General features: G+C 33.1%; 1 protein-coding gene across 5 annotated transcripts in view; it reads left to right on the plus strand.

The window, feature by feature from the left end:
- LOC145287752 (uncharacterized) overlaps positions 1–20,882 on the plus strand; it is a 124,883-nt gene that overhangs the window by 80,276 nt on the left and 23,725 nt on the right. For all 5 annotated transcript variants that reach the window (XM_080135530.1, XM_080135529.1, XM_080135533.1 and 2 more), the window contains 4 exons: positions 10,296–10,403; positions 11,647–11,917; positions 14,052–14,161; positions 17,449–17,665. In XM_080135530.1, the coding sequence (XP_079991656.1) occupies positions 10,296–10,403; positions 11,647–11,917; positions 14,052–14,161; positions 17,449–17,665 (706 nt within the window). The remainder of the gene's footprint in view (positions 1–10,295; positions 10,404–11,646; positions 11,918–14,051; positions 14,162–17,448; positions 17,666–20,882) is intronic.

Consider the following 20,882-nt stretch of genomic DNA (forward strand, 5'->3'; position numbering starts at 1 on the left):
TTTGTAAATTGGATTAAGGAGACGGCTCATTAAGAATTTGTTTATGTTGGACTTTAAACGACCATATTCTAGTCAGTTGGAAAGTAGGAAAACGGAAGAAAGTTCCACATAAGAAAGAAACTTTGTTAATGGAATCTACGTTTAGGTTTAGGCACAGATAAAGAGTGGGGGAAATTCTTGATAGTGGTTTCAGCTAGACAAGTATTTTTGTGAAAGTCAGGCCAGGACCATAGATTGGAGTTCAGACGAGCACTTGCCATGAAAATAACAATAAAGCAGAGACAGGCTCACAACATCTTTTCTCCTGTGGGAAAGAGGTTGCAGGGAAGAGAAACGGGCATCCCTCACTAGACTACGAAGTCTAGTTTGCACTCTGAGGCAGGATAAGCGGTCCATAGTTTTATTTTATATATTATTTATTTGAGGGTAAAGTTACATTTGGTCGCCACAAACAGCCATCTGTTTCAGTCAATGAGACTTCGTCAGGCGACCCTGAACCATTCGATGCCATAGAAAAATAAAAGGTTTGTAGCGACCAAATGTAGCTGTTTACCTTCGAATAAATAATTAAAAATCTATTTTGCTCTTGTTATCGAGCACTATCTAACAACCTCGTTGTTTTAGTCCCTACTTTTGAACATCTCAAATCTGAATTTATTTTTATATATATATATATATATATTAAGCGATGCTCTTTGTGTAAACAAATCGAGCTTAGATATTTCGGACGATGTCAAAACATTGTTAATTCACGACTTGCACGGAAGTTGCCGATTAGCGTAATGGTTACGAGCCTTGACTGTCGTACAGGCGGTCGGGTTTCAATCCTGGCTTGAGGTAGTTGCCTGTCTAGCCACACTGATGAGCTGCGAAACAGTACTGTATGTGGATGACTATATATATATATATATATATATATATATATATATAATGCTCATTAATTTTTAATGTGGGGTGCAGTTTTTATTTACAGAGCTTTTTAATAAACAAATGCAGAAATCGTATCTCGTTCTAAATTCTCATTTTAAAATGAGTTTGCTTTCTATGATTCTTTGATTTCTGTTTAAAATTCTTTTAGATGTAAACATTATCTTTTTTTAAAAAGGAATAATTGTATAACATTTTAATATTTTTTGGCATGTTTCCAGATGCACGTGCATTAAAAGTCAACCGCTGTCTACTCGAATGTGCCCCTTTTGTTTTTCATATTTGTGGCGCCCTTTATACCTAATTCATTCCAAAATTTGTGTAGAAGAAAAACGTATAAACATAAGCAGAGACAGACTCACATGATTGATTGTAAAACCAAGCCTTTTTTTTTTTTTTTTTTTGTGACGAGGTTTCGCTGGCCGTCGCTCATGAGATGAAATAGCATTTGAACGTTTTCAAAAATTTAATTTAAATGCAAAAAGTAAAATTGGAATTTCCATGCTATCCTACTAATTAATGTTCTTTCTGATTTTATTGTATTTGTTTTTATTTTGTTTATGGAGTTATATTTTGGTTAATGTATAAAACTAGCAATACCTACCTGGTGTTGCCTGGGTTCTAGTGCATTTGATTCTTTTTTATTTGATTTTTTTTTTTTTATTTGTTTGCATATTTTAAAACTTAATGTCAGTATCATTCAATTTAAAATGAGTTATCGTTTTTATTTTTAGGTGATTATTTAAAAATGTTTAGCATTCAGTCATCTGGTCTGGGCCAAGTAATTTTTAAAATAAAATCTAGCTAAGTATGTTATTGCCAATAACACTATACAAGAATAACAAATGAAAATTGGCTGGTCAGAAGTAAAGGATGATTCGCAAGCTTAAATGCTATCTAGGTATGACTTTAAAAAATTCGACAAGATAACTTTATGTATTTGATAATGAAAATATAAATGGTTCATACAGGATTTACGGCATAATCACATGATACACCAGTTTTCGTTAGATCACTAAGGTTAAGCAATGCTGAGCCTGGTCAGTACTAAAACGGGTGACCATTTGGGACTTCTAGTAGCTGTACGTGCTCTCCGCTTATCTCTGCATTGTTTCCAGTTGTCCTGGACTTTTTGCCACTGGACTCGAGCAGTTCCTATTCAGGAGAAGTGTGGTTGGGAATGCACAACCCTTGCCTCCCAATTACACACGCAGCTGACCCTACAGGGGGTATCCTTTGTCTTACGAGACTGAATGGAGGCATCAAATAGGATTAAAAAAAAAAAAAGAATTAATAAATGCAAGTTCATATGAGTTGATTGCCCTGTAAAATATACTTTTTACTTGTATAAAAAGAACTAGAAAGTGGACGTTGGGTTCATTTTTGATAGTTTCATAATTTTGCTTCCTTTATTTTGTCTTTTAGTTCTCACATTCCATGGTTAGTGTTTCTGATAAAAGGGGGAAGAATTGCTTTTTTCTGAGTCAAAATCTATTGATTGAACATTTATCATTGGATTTTTTTATTTTATTCATTATTTTTGTTTTTTTACCTTTTCGGTAATCTATAGACGTGGCTGCCTAGAAATAAAATGGCTGCTTAGTTTGAGTTTTATATTAAGTTGGTGCAAAAATGTTGTTTTTTTGCATAAAGTTGAACATAAAAAAAATATTTTTGCACCAACCTATAACTGAAAAAAATCCTTATAAATTTTTTGTAAAGAAAATTTGCTTTGCTCAAAGTTTTTTTTTTTCTTCGTATTGAACAACAAAATCCATCTTTTGAACATTTTTATCTCCAACCATCAATTGACTGCAAATAACGGTTCAATACGCATGTTAAATTACAGGTTTCAAACCTCAAAGAATTGATTCTTTACCGATGCTTGGCAATCCATTGAATCAACTCTAAATCGTCAGACAGCTTCATGACAAGTTGGAATTTTATTTATTTATTTTATTTTATTTTTTTATTACATTTTCACCCCAAACAAGGCACATTACCACTTTGGTGTAGGGGGCTACTATCAGGGGAAACAACTACTGGGGTACTATGTAGGGATTTGGGCAGCAAGATGTTGGGTCACGTTGCACTTGAACTTCTGCATGTCAGTACAGTTGGGGAAGCAGTGACCTGGAATGGAATTCCAAAGTTTAGCGGTTCTGGGGAAGAAACTACCGGAGTAGAAAGATCTTTTACATCTAGGGATTTCTACAGTGTGGGGGTGGGATTTTGCAGCTTGTCGGGTCTGTCGAGGGTGTTCACGTCGTGGGGGCACAAGTGCTTGCAGTTAGTTCATCAGAGCATTCACCATTAAAATACTTGTAGAACAGGCAGAGGGATGCAACGTTTCGTCGATGGGACATAGGCTGAAGCTTAGATGCCAGTTTAGGGCCTATCAGATTTGCGACTCTCTTTTGAACTCTGTCAAGGAGCGAGAGACTAGTAGCCGATGCACCAGCCCAAATATGACAGCAATACTCCATACATGGGCGAATGGTTGCCTTATAGAGGTACAGGATACTTTCGGGTGTTAGTAGTTTTCTAGCACGGTAGAGAGAGCCCACCTTCCTTGCAGCGGCCCTGGCAATGCCCTCGATGTAATTGTTCCAACTCATGTTTCCTGTGAACGTTAGGCCAAGGAGCTTGAAAGACGTACTCTCAGATAAAGAGTCGTTGGCCATTGCTATAGGTGGTAGAGAAGGTTTCTTGTAATTATTGAATGAAACCAGTTTAGTCTTGGCGCCATTGAACGTGACCATCCATTTTTGTCCCCGTTCCACTACTGATTGGAGATCATCCTCTAGTGTTTCTGCCATTACTTTAGGTATATGTTCATTTGTTTTCCTGTCGTGCCTGCTATAGAGTGTGGTGTCATCAGCATATATACCCATCTCAGAGGCAATTTTGTCAGGGAGGTCATTTATGAATATCAGGAACAGTAGAGGTCCAAGGATAGATCCCTGGGGCACTCCCGCATTTATATCATATTGTTTAGATGTACGACCGTCGAGGACAACCTGGATTTTTCTCTTATCTAAGAAGGATTTAATTAAGTATTCTACCAGTGATACCGTATGATCTAATCTTCCTGAGGAGACCCTCATGCCATACCCTGTCAAAAGCCTTAGATATATCTAGAGCTACCGCTCTGCCCTCTCCCGCTTTGTCAAGTGAATTTCTTCAGTCCGCATGAAATTATTGTCATAATCACGTATTCTAAGAAATCAGCTGTTTGGAATGAATTAAAAATAAAACGATAATGTGTAAACACGTCTTAAAAAAAAAACAAACAAAAAAAACGCTGAGTTTGAGTTTTATGTAAAAACTGAAATTGAAAGAAATTCTTCTGCACATATAAATTATGAATTGATCGCCAGAAAAGCTTCTTTTTTTTTTTTTTGTAATGAATAATGAAGTCCATCTTTTGAGAATATTTTCATCTCCAACCATCAACTGATTGCAAATAACGGTTCAATACACATGGTAAATTACAGGTTTTCAAACCTCTTAGAATTGGCTATTAACCAATGCTTGGCAATCCATTGAATCAACTCTAAATCGTCAGACAGCTTCTTGACAAGTTTGAATTTTATTTCTTCAGTCTGCATAAAATCATTGTCATAAACATTAATTACAAGAAATCAGCAGCCATTTTTTTCTTTTTTTAACCAGCGTGTTTACACATTTTTTTTTTTTTTTTTTTTTTTTTTTACATGGGGGTCGCCGCTTATCAAGGCCCAGAGGCCACTCGAGGATAAGGGTTAATAGGTATACATTAGAATTGGAATATGATATTTTCGTTCCGTCACATGTACATACATTACACAGATTTTCCCCTATTTTTATCTTTTAACTTAGGGGGAATTCTGAACAAAAACAGATTTTTTTTCTTCACATACATTTGACTGCATCGTTATGTGTTATTGTGAAAAGTTATTGTGAAAAGGTGTTTGTTTTTGTCTTTTTAGTTTTAGCTGAATTAAGTTTCAGAGGGACATTTTAATTGAAAATATTTACAAGTCGAATTATCTTTGAATGGGAAAATAAAAAAAAAATGAGAAAATAGAAAGGGATAGAAAACAATAAGGGAGAAAAAATATGGAGAAATACAAAAAAAAAAATAGGGTGAGAAAGAGGTGGGGGGGGGGATCAAAGAGAATGCATTCTTATTAACCCATTAGCATCCATGGTCTTTTTTTTTTTTTTTCTTTTTAGAGCCAAAAGAAGAATTAACCATATTTCAGCAACACCTGTATTTTTCCGAGATATGTATAGTTTGCAATAAAAATTGGAGTGTCTTTCAAATATTACACATGCTGTATGTATATCTTGACATCACAATGTCAAAATCTAGAGTGGAAGGATACAATCAGTTTCATCTATTATTAAATCAAATATTTGTTGGTAAATAGTCATAATAACCTAGTTTAATATATTTTGTATAAATGCTCTATCCAATGATAGGAAAGTAATTTCATCAAATATAATATTGTATTTACAAAGGATTTTTGGTCATAAATTAAAGAAAAATAAAATTAGTGGGCTAACGGATCAAAAATATTGGGGAACTAAGGAGTTAAAAAAAAAAAAAAAAAAAAAAAAAAAAAGTAGTGGATTAAAAATCACTGGGGACTAATAGGTTAAAAAAAAAAAAAAAATTGCTGGACTATTGGATTAAAAAAAAAATTATCTATGTTTTTAATTTATTGTTTTTACATTAAGTGGCTTTGTGTCTTGTCTGGTGCGATTTCTATAATAAAAAAAAAAAAAATATTCATCAGGGAAGTAGTTTAAGTGCAATCCCAAATATCCATAAAATTATTTAATGAAATTTTTATTCTTTGAATATTTTACAAACATTCTAAGGTTTTTCTTGTGGCTTATTGCAGCATGTTATTTCCTTTGAGAAAAAAAAAAAATGTTACTTGTTAAGATAGTCGACAAATCGATTTTTTAAAAAATATATTTAAACAAAAACAATGTTACCTACATAATTGTCATAGTATAGAAAATAGTAATATATCCCAAAATTACAAAACTTCAAGGAGAACAACTGCTATTATGTTTTTAGTTAAAAAAAAAAAAAAAAATGTCCATCGCTATAGACAACAAATATTGCAGTCATGAAGAAGTCATCTAAAATATTCGGTACTTGTACAGTTTAGTAAAGGTTATATTGTATGGATCTGTTATGGAATGAAGTTCTTTGAAAAAAAAATTTCACTTAATTTCATTGAGTAGTTTTTTTTGGTTTTTTTTTACAGCGAAAAAGCAATTTATGTGATACCGAGCAAAAGGTTCGATTTTTAGGAAGAAAAGCTAGAATTAAAGATGGGGAGGGAGTGCCGGCGCTTCAACTGGAGTTATCTCCCCTTGGCATGTTCAAAAAATTCCAACATGGTTACCTTCAATGTGCTGTTATAAAAACATGTTTTTCCACTGTAAACAAAAAAAAAAAAAACGACTCGATCAAATTAAGTGAAATTTTTTTCAGAGATCTTCAGTCCAAAACGGATACGTACAGTATAACCTTTTTTTTTTTTTTTTTTTTCGATATTTTCATTTTTTAATGTCTTCATTAAACTGTACAAGTACCAAATATTCGTTTCGGAGTTATGTCCCCCGCGTGTCTACTTTATAACGTCTATTGTCTACTTTATAACGTCCATTGTCTACTGTATAATGTTTAAGAAAAATGTGATTTTACCCAATTTTCCGTAAAAGTTACTTTTAACTATGATTTTTTAATTTTTGGATATATTACTATTTTCGACATGACAATTAAGGACGTCATATTATTTTTTGCTTAAAATGACATATTTAAAAAAAAAATCTGTCGACTGTATCGTAACAAGCACTGAAAATTCTTTTTAAAATTATTTATAAAAAGTAGCATCACTCGTGGAAATTAGTTTAATGCTAATAATTAGGCCTATGACAAGAGCATATTCTTTTTATTAATTTGACTCTTGAGTATATATCCGACACTGTTAATCGAGAACCACATCGCTCTATATAAAAACATATTAGATATTAACTGATATATACTCGAGAGTCAAAATAATGAAAAGAATATTCTCTTGTCATAGCCCTACTATTTCTTTTGAAATGTTTGTCAGCGTCGACACTATTAAGAAAAAAATAATTTTCTTGTAGAAAAATCACTTATTGGCAGCTTAAATATTCTTAAAAAAAAAAAATAAAACCTTTTTTTTTTTTTTAAATTGTAGCAATTTAATGTTTTTAAAAAATGTCGGTTCTTGCCCGGAATTTTCCCTACGAATAAAAAAAATGTTTGTTTTTTTTAAATCTGATTTATGTACCAATGATGAAATGAGAGTATCATATTCCAAAAATCACTTGAATTGATCAAGTAGTTTTATTTTTAAATGAGAAAATCAAATTGAATGAGTATCCAAGGAATGACCATCTCGCCTGCTATTTGGGCAAAAGGAGATAACTCAACAATAATTCATACTAGATTTGTTGTAGTGCCTATGAATTCCCATTTAATCGCTTAAAAATGATTTTCTTATTTAAAAATAAATTCATGATTTTTTGGAATATGATTTTTTGGAATATGATTTTTTTTTTTTGTCATGGGTATCTACGTTGTACAGATTTTTCTTTATTTTTGCTTTATAATATATCGGGAATTCTGGACAAGCACCTTGATATTATATGACCCGTTCTTAACGTCTAAAAAGTGGTAGCTGGACGACGTCAATGCTGACCCCCATGCACTAACCATCACAATGCATCAGGTTAATGATTGTAATGCCAAGAGAGCAGCCATCAACAACAACCCAGGGAGCAGATGGCATCAAACTGTGTTGTAGTAGTAGTAGTATTAGTAATTTTACTTCTAATTTTAATTTTAATCTTAGATAGAAAAGCAAATGTCTTATTGTGAAAAATAGTCGTCAGCTAAATGTTCTTCAAATCAATAAACTGAATGTGACTTCTTGAAATATGAAGGAAGTTCCAAAAATAACGCCTCCTATTTCTTCTTCCACCCGAATGGATCCTAGGGAATTGCAAATTACATTATGATGACTAGTCTTATGCATTCATAGCCTAAAAAGTTTCATCTCTCTGTTACAGATATTGACGATGTAAGACTAAGAAAGCAACACCTGTCATGGACATTTGACAGAATCGGGGATGTGTCGTTGCATACCTCCATGCACAAAAAATTGAAATGATCGACATTCGCCATTGCCTGCTGGACGTTTATGAAACCGATACAGTTGATGTCGGCACAATTAGATGGGTTCATCAATTTTTTTGTTTCTCTCTTTTTTTTTTTCATTTTTCTTAAACTTTTTCTTCTAGGGGATGGGACATCCAACCAGATGTCTGACATTTACCCCTATTTTAGTGAGTCCAACCAAGAGATCTTTTCAGGATTCTAGTCGTCCCTTTCAGTGCAATCGTTTGTATTTCACTTGCACTTGGTTCACCGGGTATGCTTGCTATGTACTTTTTAAAGTTCTTTTTCATAAGCCCAGTTGCTCCTATGATGACTGGTATAATTGAAACGTCTTTTAATTTCCAATTTCGTTTCATATCATACATAAGTCCTTGATACTTTGTAATCTTTTCCCTCTCAACTCTGTTAAGCCCTGTATCATTGGGTACACTGACCTCTATTACGGTCGCTTTTTTGTTTGCTCTGTCCCAAATCACTATATCTGGTTTAACAGCTGCATTTTCAAGATAGAGTGGCAACAGATATGAGTGACAAAGCATGCTCCAAACTTTTACGACCAAGACGTCAAAAGTGGATTGAGAATGGTGGTGACTATGTAGAAAAATGAATTCTGGAGCACATAAGGTCACTCGTTTTAATGGTACCACTCCTGTGTTCGTAATTCTTTAACGTTTTAGTTTTTATAGTTTAAAAAAAAAAAATAGGAAGCCTTACTTTTGTTATGACCCTCGTATATTTGGAGATGATACTGCTTTAGTTGAGTTGGACTTCATGATTTGATTTTGGAACAATTCATTTTTAAATGAGTTCACTTTGGAAATGTTCACCTCCACAATGTCACATTAATCACCAATCTCATTTTTTCTTTTTTTTTTTTTTGTTTAAGTAACAACGTAAACGTGAAATGGCTTATTTTAATTTTTTAATTTTTTTCTTTTTATAAAAGAAAAAAAATGTTTTTTCAAGAGAAATGATTAAATATTTAAAAAATAAAATGTGAAACAAAAATAAATAAACCAAATCCCTCCCAAGGAGTACTGGATAGATAGAACAATCTATTAAATAAAAATATTGTACTTCTGCATTACATGGACGGCACCATTGTTAAGGGGCGATAACTCTAATTTCTTCTTGGTCAAATGGCATGGCAAATAAATCACAAATTATATATATATTTTTTTTTTTTTTTTTTTTCTTCAAACACAAAAATATTTAAAAGGCAAAACATTTGATGTATGAAAATGTACCAATGTGTAGTTGTAAAAACATTTATTAGAAAAGTCTACGTAAGAAAATATGATTTTAATGAAACAATTTTTGAATTAAAGCAACATTGGATTCCTCCTCAAAACATTTTTTTAATTAAAGTAAAATTGGATTTTTTTATATATATATATATATATATATATATATATATATATATATATATATATATATATATATATATATAAATCCAATAATTTAAATGAAACATTTTTTGAATTAATGCAACATTGGATTTTTTTTTCCCCAAAAACATTTTTTGAATTAATGTAAAATTTTCACTGTAATGAAATGTAGTTTAAAGTTATTTATTCTTTTTTTTGTGGCACCCATTGAAGAGTTAAAGTCCCCTTGTTCTTTGACCAAAAAGCGTCACTTGGTGACAGTTTAGTGAAACGCACAAAAAAAATGGCACCGTCCGTGTAATGCAGAAGTGCCAAAATATCTTTTCCTATTTTTTACTTGAATCAAAATGTTAATGTTTTCTGTTAATAACTAGCTGTACCTACTCTATATTGCCTGGGATGTTGTGGAATCATTTTAACTTTTGTTTGTTTGCTCATCTTTTTAATTTATACGTAAAAATAAAACAAAAGTTTAGTTATTAGAGAAACAATACTTTTTATTTTCTTCAATTAAAAAAAAAAATGAATGTGAGCTATTTCCCTTGCTGATTACACTTTTCTAGTGATTATTTACACATGTTTGATGTTATCAGTTTTTCTTAGTTTAATACTAAGTGATTTTAAAAATATATTATAGCTGAATATATTATATTGCCAATAACATGGTACAGCAATAACAAAAGAAAATTGGCTAGTCAGAATCAAAGTTTGATTTGTCTGCTTAAAAGTTGTTTTTAACTTTTTTCTTTTTTTTTTTTTTATAGCCATCAGTATGTCAAGCCATGTGTCGACTTCATCAAGTGGGTCTCTGACACAAGCCACCACCACTGTCACGAGTGCTACATCATCAATCTCTCCATCTATTCCAATTGGTAAGTCTCTTATCGGTTCTTCTTTGTTATTGTAGCAAAATTTGAATATTGAAATTTTGACTTTCAAGTGAAACCAATGGTATCTACTGAATTGTTATGTCACAGTAATGAAAATATCCAAAAATCAAAAATTACCAAAAGAAAAAAACGATCAGGTAGAAAATTAAATATTAATGAAAACAGTTTTCAAAGACAATTATCGAAAATTGAGTTTTGCAAAATTAACCTAAGATTTTCAGGGCCCAGAAAAGATTTACCTCCCTTTGTTATGATTAGAACTTCATTTTTTTTTTTTTTTTTTTTTTTTTTTTTTTGTGAACTCTTAGTTTTTCATAATTTTAGATAGTTTTTCAGTTATCAACATTTCCGTGGAATAATTGCAGGAATACTACATACTAGCAGAATTCGTGGAAATTTCATGGTAGTTGAAAATTTTTAAAATGCATTATAAATAAAATGAAAAAAAAAAAAAAAAAAGAATTACAAATTTAAAATAATTTTTTTAGTGAATTTTTTTTTTTTAACCTTTAAAAGCCGAAAAGTATTTATTTTAAAAAATTACTTTTTTTTTTTTTCAATGAAAATTCAACACAACGCGTTTTTTTTTTGTTTTTTTTTTCTGAATAATTTTTAGTATAAATTATAAATAATTAGATGTCAATTCATTTGCACATTTTTAAATTTCAAAAAGAAATTATAATAAAAACAAAACTTAGTCTCCTCCCAACATGCCATTTTTTTTATTATAAAATGAAAAAAGCCAATTTGAAATCATAAACAGACAGCTATGTCTTTTTAATTTTTGGAGAAGAAATGTTTTAATGATTTTAACTGACAAGAGCGAATTTAAAGGGAGGTAATTTGTTTCCCATTAATGTTTGTGATGTTTTTTCTCTTTTTCAACACTGGACGTACGGACAAGTAAATTAATATTTAGATGTTATGGAGAAGTAAGATCAAAATAAACATTAGCCCATTCTTATGTTGCTGAGGTGAGGGTTTGTAATCTCACAACTAACTTATATAAAAAAAAAAAAAGTATAACACATACATATATATATATATATATATATATATATCTTTTGAATAAATGTCTGTTAATGAAAAAGAACGTAAAATTTATTTTAGTCTGTGGCACCTATCAAGTTTTGAAATTTGCTTAAAAACCTCAAATATTTCCGACTGATATCACTTTAATCCAGTGCTTATATTTTCAATTATTTTATTTTATTTTAATCTTCAGCTAAAGTGACTCCGCAGCGTCAACAGGCATCATCTCATATCAGTCAAGCCGCTGCTGCTGCAGCCGCGGCAGCAGCTGCTTCTGTTCCTCACCCGATTGTCCAGGAGACGCGGCCGGAAACTCAAATCCACGGCCAGCCTTTACAGCAGACGGCTGTGACGAGCAATTATTTTATCCCAGCTTCTCGTGTCTCAGCCAGTTCAACACCGTTGATGGCCAGCATTTCCACAGGCACCCCAACAGTCACACATGCAGACAGTCGACAAGAAGGGTAACACCACGCCTCAGGCATTTTATACAATTGACTCTGTTGCTGGTTTTTCGTTAGTTTTTTACCCTTGCTCGTTACTCTCCCCCTCTTCCTCCTCTTTACTTGTACCCTCCTTCCCCATGTGAATGTTCATATAAAAAGCTATTGATCTCAAAGATAAAGGGTGGGGGAGATCTGGGTCTAATTTTATATATAACTACTTTTTTTTTTCTTCCCCTGACAAAGGGGGGATCGGATCTAATAATTCACTCCCATTTGTCTGTTTGCACTTTTCTCAATAACCATGCTTTGGATTTGTTGAAAATTTTGCACAAACATTAGTCATGGTGAAAGTAAATTTTTACCAGAATGGATTTTCTGGAATAACTTTGGTGTCCCCCCCCCACACCTCCTTTGAGGGTATTATAAAGATAAAATTGCCTCCAAATCATTCATACTTAAGAACCATGCCTTGGATTTTTTTTCTTTTTAATTTTGCACAAACATTAGTCATGATGAAAGTAAATGCAGAGGTGGACTCTGCATGCTTGATTTGTTTTCCAAGGGAGTCACCACTTATCAATGCCTAAATGCCACTCAAGGATAAGGGTTAATGAGTGTCCGGCATATTAATGGTTAATGTTTGAAGTTGGGTAGAAATGGATTATGGAGGAGGGCACTCAACAAGAATTTATTTACATTGGACTTGAAGACTACCATGTTGTAGTCAGCTGGATAGCAGGTCAGTGGAGCAGTTCCATAAGCGGCCAGTTCTAGGAAAGAAGCTTTGTTCATGGGATTTGCGTTTAGAATTAGGCACAGATAGAGAGCGGAGGAAACTGTTGATGCTCGTTATAACTAGATAAGTATTTTTTGTGAAAGTTTGACCATTGATTGAAGCTCAGACGAGCACATACCATGAAAATAATAAGGCAGAGACAGGCTCACAATGTCTCTTCTGTGTGAAAGAGGTTGCAGGGAAGAAAAAGGACATCTCCCACTAGATTTTGAAGCCAGTTTTGAACTTTGTCAAGGCATGATAGGGTGCGCCATGCAGCTCCTGCCCAGATATGGCAACAATATTCTATTTTAAGATGTATCTGGCTCGTAAACAGGTCAGGGATTGTGTCGGGAATTAAGTACCTTCTGGTTTTCTATGCTTTTTAAAACTAAAATTTCAAAAGAAAAACATTCCTAAGTAAATAAAAGACGACCTATGCATTTATTCATGTAAATAAATATTAACGTTTTGGTAATTTTTATAGAAATTTTTTTATCTTTTAAGTAAGACCGTAAAGAAATGAAAAGAAAGAATAAATCATTTGCCTGAGCAATCATGCATGCGTTTGTGTGTGAGAGAGAAAACAAGCAGTCGCCCTCCTTTCGAGCCAGCAATGTTGGTTCAATTTAAAGTTTTTAATAATTTCTCCTTTTTATTAAATCACGATGTAATTACTGTTGATATCAACAAAACTATTGCACATATATTTGAAAATAGGATAATAAAATTACAAATGAAGAGCACCAAACTTTAATTTATTAGAAACTATTTAAAAAAAAAAAAATAGTGTAACTTTTGTTGATATTAACAATAATTATGTAATGTTATTTAATTTAATACAAAGGAGAAATTATTGAACCAATCAGTGTAGCTAATCTCTTAGCCATCGTTACATCCCAAGGCGTGGGGATGGTTGTCGTTTACTATACTGATTAGAAACCTAGATGTGCTAAGTTTGAGTCCAGCTAAGTTTTAGTATTGTTATTTATCCTCTATAAAATCTCCCTGCAACCCCCCTTTTTTTTTTTTTTTTTTTTTTTTTGGTTCTTCTTTTGTCTTCTAATTTAAATTTTTTTTTATTATATTTGAAAAAAAAATTTTTAGTTTTAAAAGATTTTAAAAAGTAAAAAAAAAAATTTAAGCTTTTAATTTATTTTAAATTTAAAAAACAATTTTTAATTTTAAAATTGTTTTTTTTTTATTTAAAAAAAAATTATTTTAAAACGATTTTATTTAATTAAAATATTTATTTTTAATTTTTTTAATTTAAAAAAACAAAAACAATTTACGTTTTGTAAATTAAAAATTTTTTTAATTAAATTTTTTACTCTTATTTATTTTGATTTATTTTTTATTTTAATTCTTTGTTTATAGACGTTCAACAGTTTCTCATATGCAGTCATATCCGCCACCAGCAGAAATCATTTACAAAGTGCCGTCATACTCGTTGATCCAATACCCGATGAATGTTCGATCAAATATATGTAAGTAAACGTTATATATTTGCCCCACCCCTCCTTTACTTTTTGTGCAACATTGTGTGCGGACCAAAATAACTATATTTTTTGTTACGCGATGATCCAACATCTGGATTGTATAATTACTCATTTTTTGTCTGTCACATTCACCATTAGCACCAACCTACAAGAGTTGTTCCAAAAGTAAAGCCTCCTATTTTTTTAACTTAAAAACTAAAACGTTGAAAGGCTATGAAGACGGAAGTGGTACCATTGTAACAAGCTATCTTTCGTGCACCGAGATTTATTTTTCTACATAGTCACCATGCACTTTTGCCAACCTCTTTTGCTGTCTGAGTTGTAAAAGTACAAAACACATTTTGTCACATCCGTCGCCACCCATCTCCTGACTGTACTGACATCAACTGCATTGGCTTTATAAACGTTTAACAGGCACCGGTGAATATTGATCGGTTCAAATTTTTCTGCATGAAGGAATTCAATAATGCATCTCTTCTTCTGATGCATGCCTATGATGGGCTGCTTTTTTGAGTCTCACACCGTCAATATCTGCAACAGAGATTAAACTTTCAGGTCATGAATGCATAAGTTCAGTCATCATAACAATACAGATTGCAATCCCCTTTGATCCATTCAAATTGAATAAAAAAAAATAGGAGGCATTACTTTTAGAACGTACAATGTATATGTACTTTTTTGTCCTGTTCAAAGTATTCACAAACGATCTCCCTGATAAAATTGTATCAGAGATGGGTATATTTGTTAATGACACCACACTATATAATAAACATGAAAGTAAAATGCGTATATCCAAGGCAATGACAGAAACCTTAGAAAATGAGCTTCAGTCGGTAGTGGAAAGGCTCAACATATAAAATCTACAGTAGGTTCTTTGATATGACAGGGGCACATTCCAAATGAATGTTTCTCTTTGAAGCACAATTAAAGTTTTATACTTTTGTATAAAACTTTGAACATTGTGATATATCAGATTCGAAAGGCTCTGAACAGGATCCGTACCGGGAAGTACCAAACCTTTGCTGTAGACATGGACGAGCGACGTAGAAATCCTAACTCTCTTTGAAAAGCATTTTTGGCTAACATTAAATCTGAGAATCAATTTTTAAAGGAAATTGCTTACTGTATATATAAAAATAATTTCATAAAATCAACAGTAGGTTCTCTACAGTGCAATGTAGACTACAATGTATTGTGAACTAAGTTACTGCAAGAGGCATGTGAGCTTTCATCTGCTGCACTGCGATAGGTCCCCAATTAGGCAATCAATTGATTTGATTGAAAAATGGTCAATTTCACCGATTTCCTGGCAAGATGGCTGTGAGAAAGCGCTGGCTAGCGCCAACGTGAGGTGATGGTCACAGACTTTTAAAAATTGTGTGTGCGAAAAGACTTTGGAAATATGTTTTAAAGGAAGCCCGAATAAATACATTTTATTTGCATTTAAAAATGTGCTGAGTCGGATTTTGATTTATTTTTTTGTTTGTTTGTTTGTACGACGTTACACTATGACCTTCTCCAGGTGCATCTTTTTGAACGTGCAAATCTTTTCGCATCACATGCTTAAAAAAAAAAAAAATGCTTCACCATCAGTGGCCATTTTGAATCCAAACGATAAAAATTATAAACCTTCATCTGAAAAATTCGGAAAAGATGAAGGTTCAGGAATTTTTTTTTTTTTTTTTAATTTTTTAAATTGGTACTTTTTATTTATCTAGATTATTCGGACTATTAGAACAAGTACATTGAGGACATTGTAAGGTTGGGCAAAAAAGGTTGGCTCCCTCTATCGTGCTAGAAAATTATTCATGCCATTCTATACCTTTACAAAGCCACAATTCACCTACGCATGGAGTATCGTTGCCATATATGAACTGATGCTTTTACCATTAGTCTCTCCCTCTTAGACAGGATCCAAAAGCATTTCAAATCTAATAAGCTCTCACTGTCAGCCAAGCTCTAACCTCTGTTCTCTCAACCAGGGCTTTACATTGCGAGTGAAACCATCAGTGATTTTTATGAGTGGCAACTAGAAATAATAGAACTCTTTTCTTTTGATGAGTGTTTTCTTTTTTTTTTTTTTTTTTTTTTTTTTTTTTCACCAAGAAAAGAATCTTCCAAAACTCATTTATTAAGGAGATAGTCTTTTCGATCCTCATTTTTGTTTTTAATAAAACGAGTAAAGTCAAATTATTTAAACAATAAACTTTTTTTTTTTCCTTTTTTTTAATGAAAGTTGTTTAAAAAACATCAGAATAAATATTTGAATGTTTATAGCTTCAAATCTCAACATAAAACTTTGCATATTTAGAATTACTTATTTATAAAAAAAAAAAAAAATATAGAAAAATACAGAAAAAATTTTAATGATGTGTCTACTCGTCATAAAACGAAGATGTTGTATCCCAAAAATCATGTGGTTTTGGCTAGTAACTTTTGAATTTGGCTAGTAAGCAAAAATATTAAGTTGTCAAAGGTTAAATAAAGATGAATTTATCTGTAAGGCCCTGTCACCGCATTGTTGTATCCTTGTGCCTGTTTAGCAAATATTTTAATGGAATGTGCTCTGATGAAAATAGTAGCTCCTTACATTCCAATCGGCAATATACCTTGTTGGAGAGTGAAAGAGTTGAATCAAGTAAAGATTAGATACCCCGTAGCAGAAGACAAAGATTGGCGAACACTTCAAATGACACCGGTTGTTCGACCTTTACATTGCCATTGGTTGTTTGTAAACACGTCAAATAGCAGAAATATTCGAATGTTCGCAAGCAAGATTTTTTAAAAATGTATTTACAAAACTTTTAAAGATTTAAAAGAAAAAATATATTTACAAAACATTTTCTGTAATATTAAATATTTACAAAACTTTTAAGGATTAAAAAAAAAACAAAAAACTTTTTTCTATTTACGCAAAATTTTTTAATGTAAGTGATAAAATGAACGTATTTAAACAAAATATATTACAATAAAGAGTTTAAAAAAAAAAAGTTATCCTCATCTTTAGTGTTAGACGCGAGATGAGAACAATAGTCAGAATTTTCAAATATTAATTATTAACCTCATCTCAAAAATTTAGAAGCATTAATTTTTCTTTTCTTAATCCTAGAGAAATTGTTCAACATCACACTGGTCATAAAACAAAAAATAACGTTTTAGGACAGCGCAAATGCCAAGCAATAGAAAGAATTTCTTTCTTCTAGTAAAAAAACAAAAAAAAAAAAATTCATTCCTTGTAACAGATCCATTTATTAATCTTTTTTTTTTTTCTCCAGGTGGCTCCATCTCAACGCAAGCAGTTGTGACAACTGCAGCCGAGATTGTCGGTTGTTCACCTGCGACCAGCGTGAGCATTCTGAGTGTTAATAATACTCTTGCTGTTGGTAATGCTATGCAACCCACAGCTGGCAATCTCACAAATAACACGGTTACCCTTTCGAGCAACAATTCCTCTCCACGGCCGAGCATCCTACGCAAGAGAACAAATGATGGGTTAGTATTTTTTTTTTTTTTTTTTTTTTTTGTCAAGACCAGACATAGGATTTCATTCAATATATTTAAAAGTTTTGATTTAGTTTATGATAGTTTTCAGTTTACGACAGTTTGCAGCCCGGAGCAAAGCTTTACCGAATCAAAGATGCGCTGATAAACAGTCAAATGAAGATGCTTCAAAAGACGTTTTTATCGCATTTTTTATTGCATTTTTTATCGCATATTCTTAGGCTACAACTGATTTGGGCACGATCTGTTGAAGTAGTGTTTTCTCTTGTGAGTTTGCGTTCTGTTTTTTGTTTTTTACACTTGTACACCATGCTCATGTCCTTGACGTTCGCTGTGATGACACGGCCAGGACGAGATGAAAAGAAAATCACGGAACGCACAAGCGTTGGGATCAGTAGCTACAAAGGATGACATGGTTCGACATAAGCAAGGGAAGTAAGTAGGAGTAAAACCTTTTCATGAAAATTCATTTTGAATTTCGTGAGCATTTAACAATATAGATGACAAAAAGTACAACATAATCACGTTGACACACAGGTTCACACCAGATCACCGAAGTTAAGCAACGTTGAGCCTGGCCAGTACCAGATGGGTGACTATTTGGGAAGGCTAGGCGCTGTATGTACCTTCTGGGAAGGTCGGGCGTGAGGCTAACACTCTCACCCTGTAAAAAAAAAAACTCCTCACTACAAAAGTATCTACAAAGTTCTGGACGGCCTATGCCCCTCCCTCCATGGATGGATGAATGAATAGATGGCAAAAAAGTGATGGAGTAACTTTATATATAAGATATGTCTTTATTTTGTATTGGTGTTGTGTACTGGGGGAGTATATATTATGTATGTGTGTGTGTGTGTGTGTGTATATATATATATATATATATATATATATGCATACCCGTGTCTAAATTTGTATCGTCTAGTGGTATAAAATGTTCTAATGAATGTATGCAGTGTATATACATGTGTTCGTCTAATCTAGTTTTTCTATTGCTCATTGAATTGATGTGTGTATAAGCCTTACGACAATGTTGATATATTAACAGTTACAGTTTAACAACAGACATGTAACATTTACAAGAGAAAGGCAAAAATAACAGTTCTCTGAGGTTTTACATCGGCCAGTGAGAGAAACATACCTGGTCCATTTTTTGGTCTTGATTGTCTGTAATATGGTTGTCTTCAAGTCCCACGTGAACAAGTTTCTGATGAGCCGTTCCACTTAAGTTAACAAATTTACCGAACTTCCATTACTATTGATTACTATATTGTCCTTTTGACTACTGTACACTCTTTAACCCTTATCCTTGAGTGGCCTCTCGGCCTTGATAAGTGGTGACACCTATGTAAAAAAAAAAAAAAAAAAATTTGATCGATCCTCGGAAATTCTGTTAAAGAAGATTTGTACAACTCAGTCTTTATTTATTGGTATTTACAGCGGGTTTATTCAGGATGTTTGGCCCAATTGGAAAGCTACGATGCTGATCCTAAACTATCACCATTTCTGATCCTCCTCTACTCTGAGCTATCAGAATCTGAAGACCATCTCTTTCTCCCTCTGGCTATCAACTTGGTTTGCTCTCTCTGACTCTTGACTCTTGATTCTTGACTAAAAAAAAAAAGTCTCTTTCAAACTTTCTCCTAAAGCCCACATCATTTTAAGTGACCTATACATCATGCTACGTCAGACTGTAGAGGTCAAACCTATTTTTTAAATTATTGTTTGTGTTCTAACATTCTTTTCTATTAAAACATTAACATTATTTTATCTGTAAATATTTATTTCACTATAACATTCTTTCTGCCAATCTATTTTTATGAATTTAATAAGTCATAATAATCGTTGACCAGCACGTCTATCAGCATTGTCCGGCCAATATCTAACATTAGCTGGACTAGTCATTAGCAGGTTAAGGTTTTTATACTGATACACTCTAAATCTGTTAATAAATGTAAGCATTTACAAGAACCCAAAATACTTTAAATCAAACTTTTTTTTTTCTTTTTTTTTTTTTTTTTTTTACACAGTGATCACCACTTATCAAGGCCCGGAAGCCACTCAGGGATAAGGGTTATTGCAAGTACATCACGTTAGTGAGGAGATTTTATGAAGTGTTTAATTAGGGGGGGGCGGTTCATTAGGAATTTGTTAACATTAGACTTGAAGACATCCAAGTTGTAGTCCGGAGGGAAGCAGGCAGACGGAACAGAGTTCCACAGGCGTGCAGTTCTAAGAAAGAAGCTTTGCTCATGAAATCCGCGTTTTGATTTAGGCACAGATATAGAGTGGGGGAAATTTTTCACAGTGGATTCAGCTAGACGGGTGTTTTTCGTGAAAGTTTGGCGAGGGGGGACCAGCGATTGGAGTTCAGACGAGCACCTGCCATGAAAATAACGATAAAACAAGGATAGGCTCGCAACGTCTCTTCTGTGGGAGAGGGGTTGCAGGGTAGAGAAAAGGGCATCCCCCACTAAACCATGAAGTCTATTTTGTACTCTGTCAAGGCAGGATAGGCTGTTTTTGGCAGCTCCTGCCCAGATATGGCAACAGTATTCAATCCTTGGCCGTACTTGGCTTTTATATAGATAGAGAATTGCATCAGTAGTGAGATATCTTCTGGAGCGGTAGAAGGATCCCACCATCTTTCCTGCGACCTTGGCAACAGACTTGATGTACGTGTTCCATTTCAGATCAGGAGTAAAGGTCAAACCCAGAAGCTTGTCAAAACATGGGGCCTCACCCAGACGAGACCCATCCATCACAATTGATGCCAGCTGGGGATCAGAGCGTTGATGATGTAAGGATAGGAGTTTGGTTTTAGGTGCATTAAAGGTAACTAGCCACATCTTCCCCCACTGAACCACGCGCTCGAGATCAGAGGAGAGAGAATCCGAGAGAACTTCGTCATTTACAGCCTTTGATGTGTTGCCGTAGATGGTTGTGTCATCAGCATAGATGTCAACGAATGATTTAAGTATGTGTTTAGGGAGGTCATTGATGTAGATCAGGAAGAGAGTTGGGCCCAGGATTGACCCCTGAGGGACTCCAGCATTTATATTGCAGGCCTCCGATTTTTGTCCATCTACCACTACTCTTATGAGCCTATCGGAGAGAAATGATTTAATGATTGAGAAAACATTTCCAGTTATACCGTAGCTGGAAATCTTGTGAAGTAGACCCTTATGCCATACTTTGTCAAAGGCCTTTG

This window comes from Euprymna scolopes, chromosome 11 (genome assembly GCF_053919585.1).
Source record: "Euprymna scolopes isolate OS-2025 chromosome 11, ASM5391958v1, whole genome shotgun sequence".
Classification (NCBI taxonomy): Eukaryota; Metazoa; Mollusca; class Cephalopoda; order Sepiida; family Sepiolidae; genus Euprymna; species Euprymna scolopes.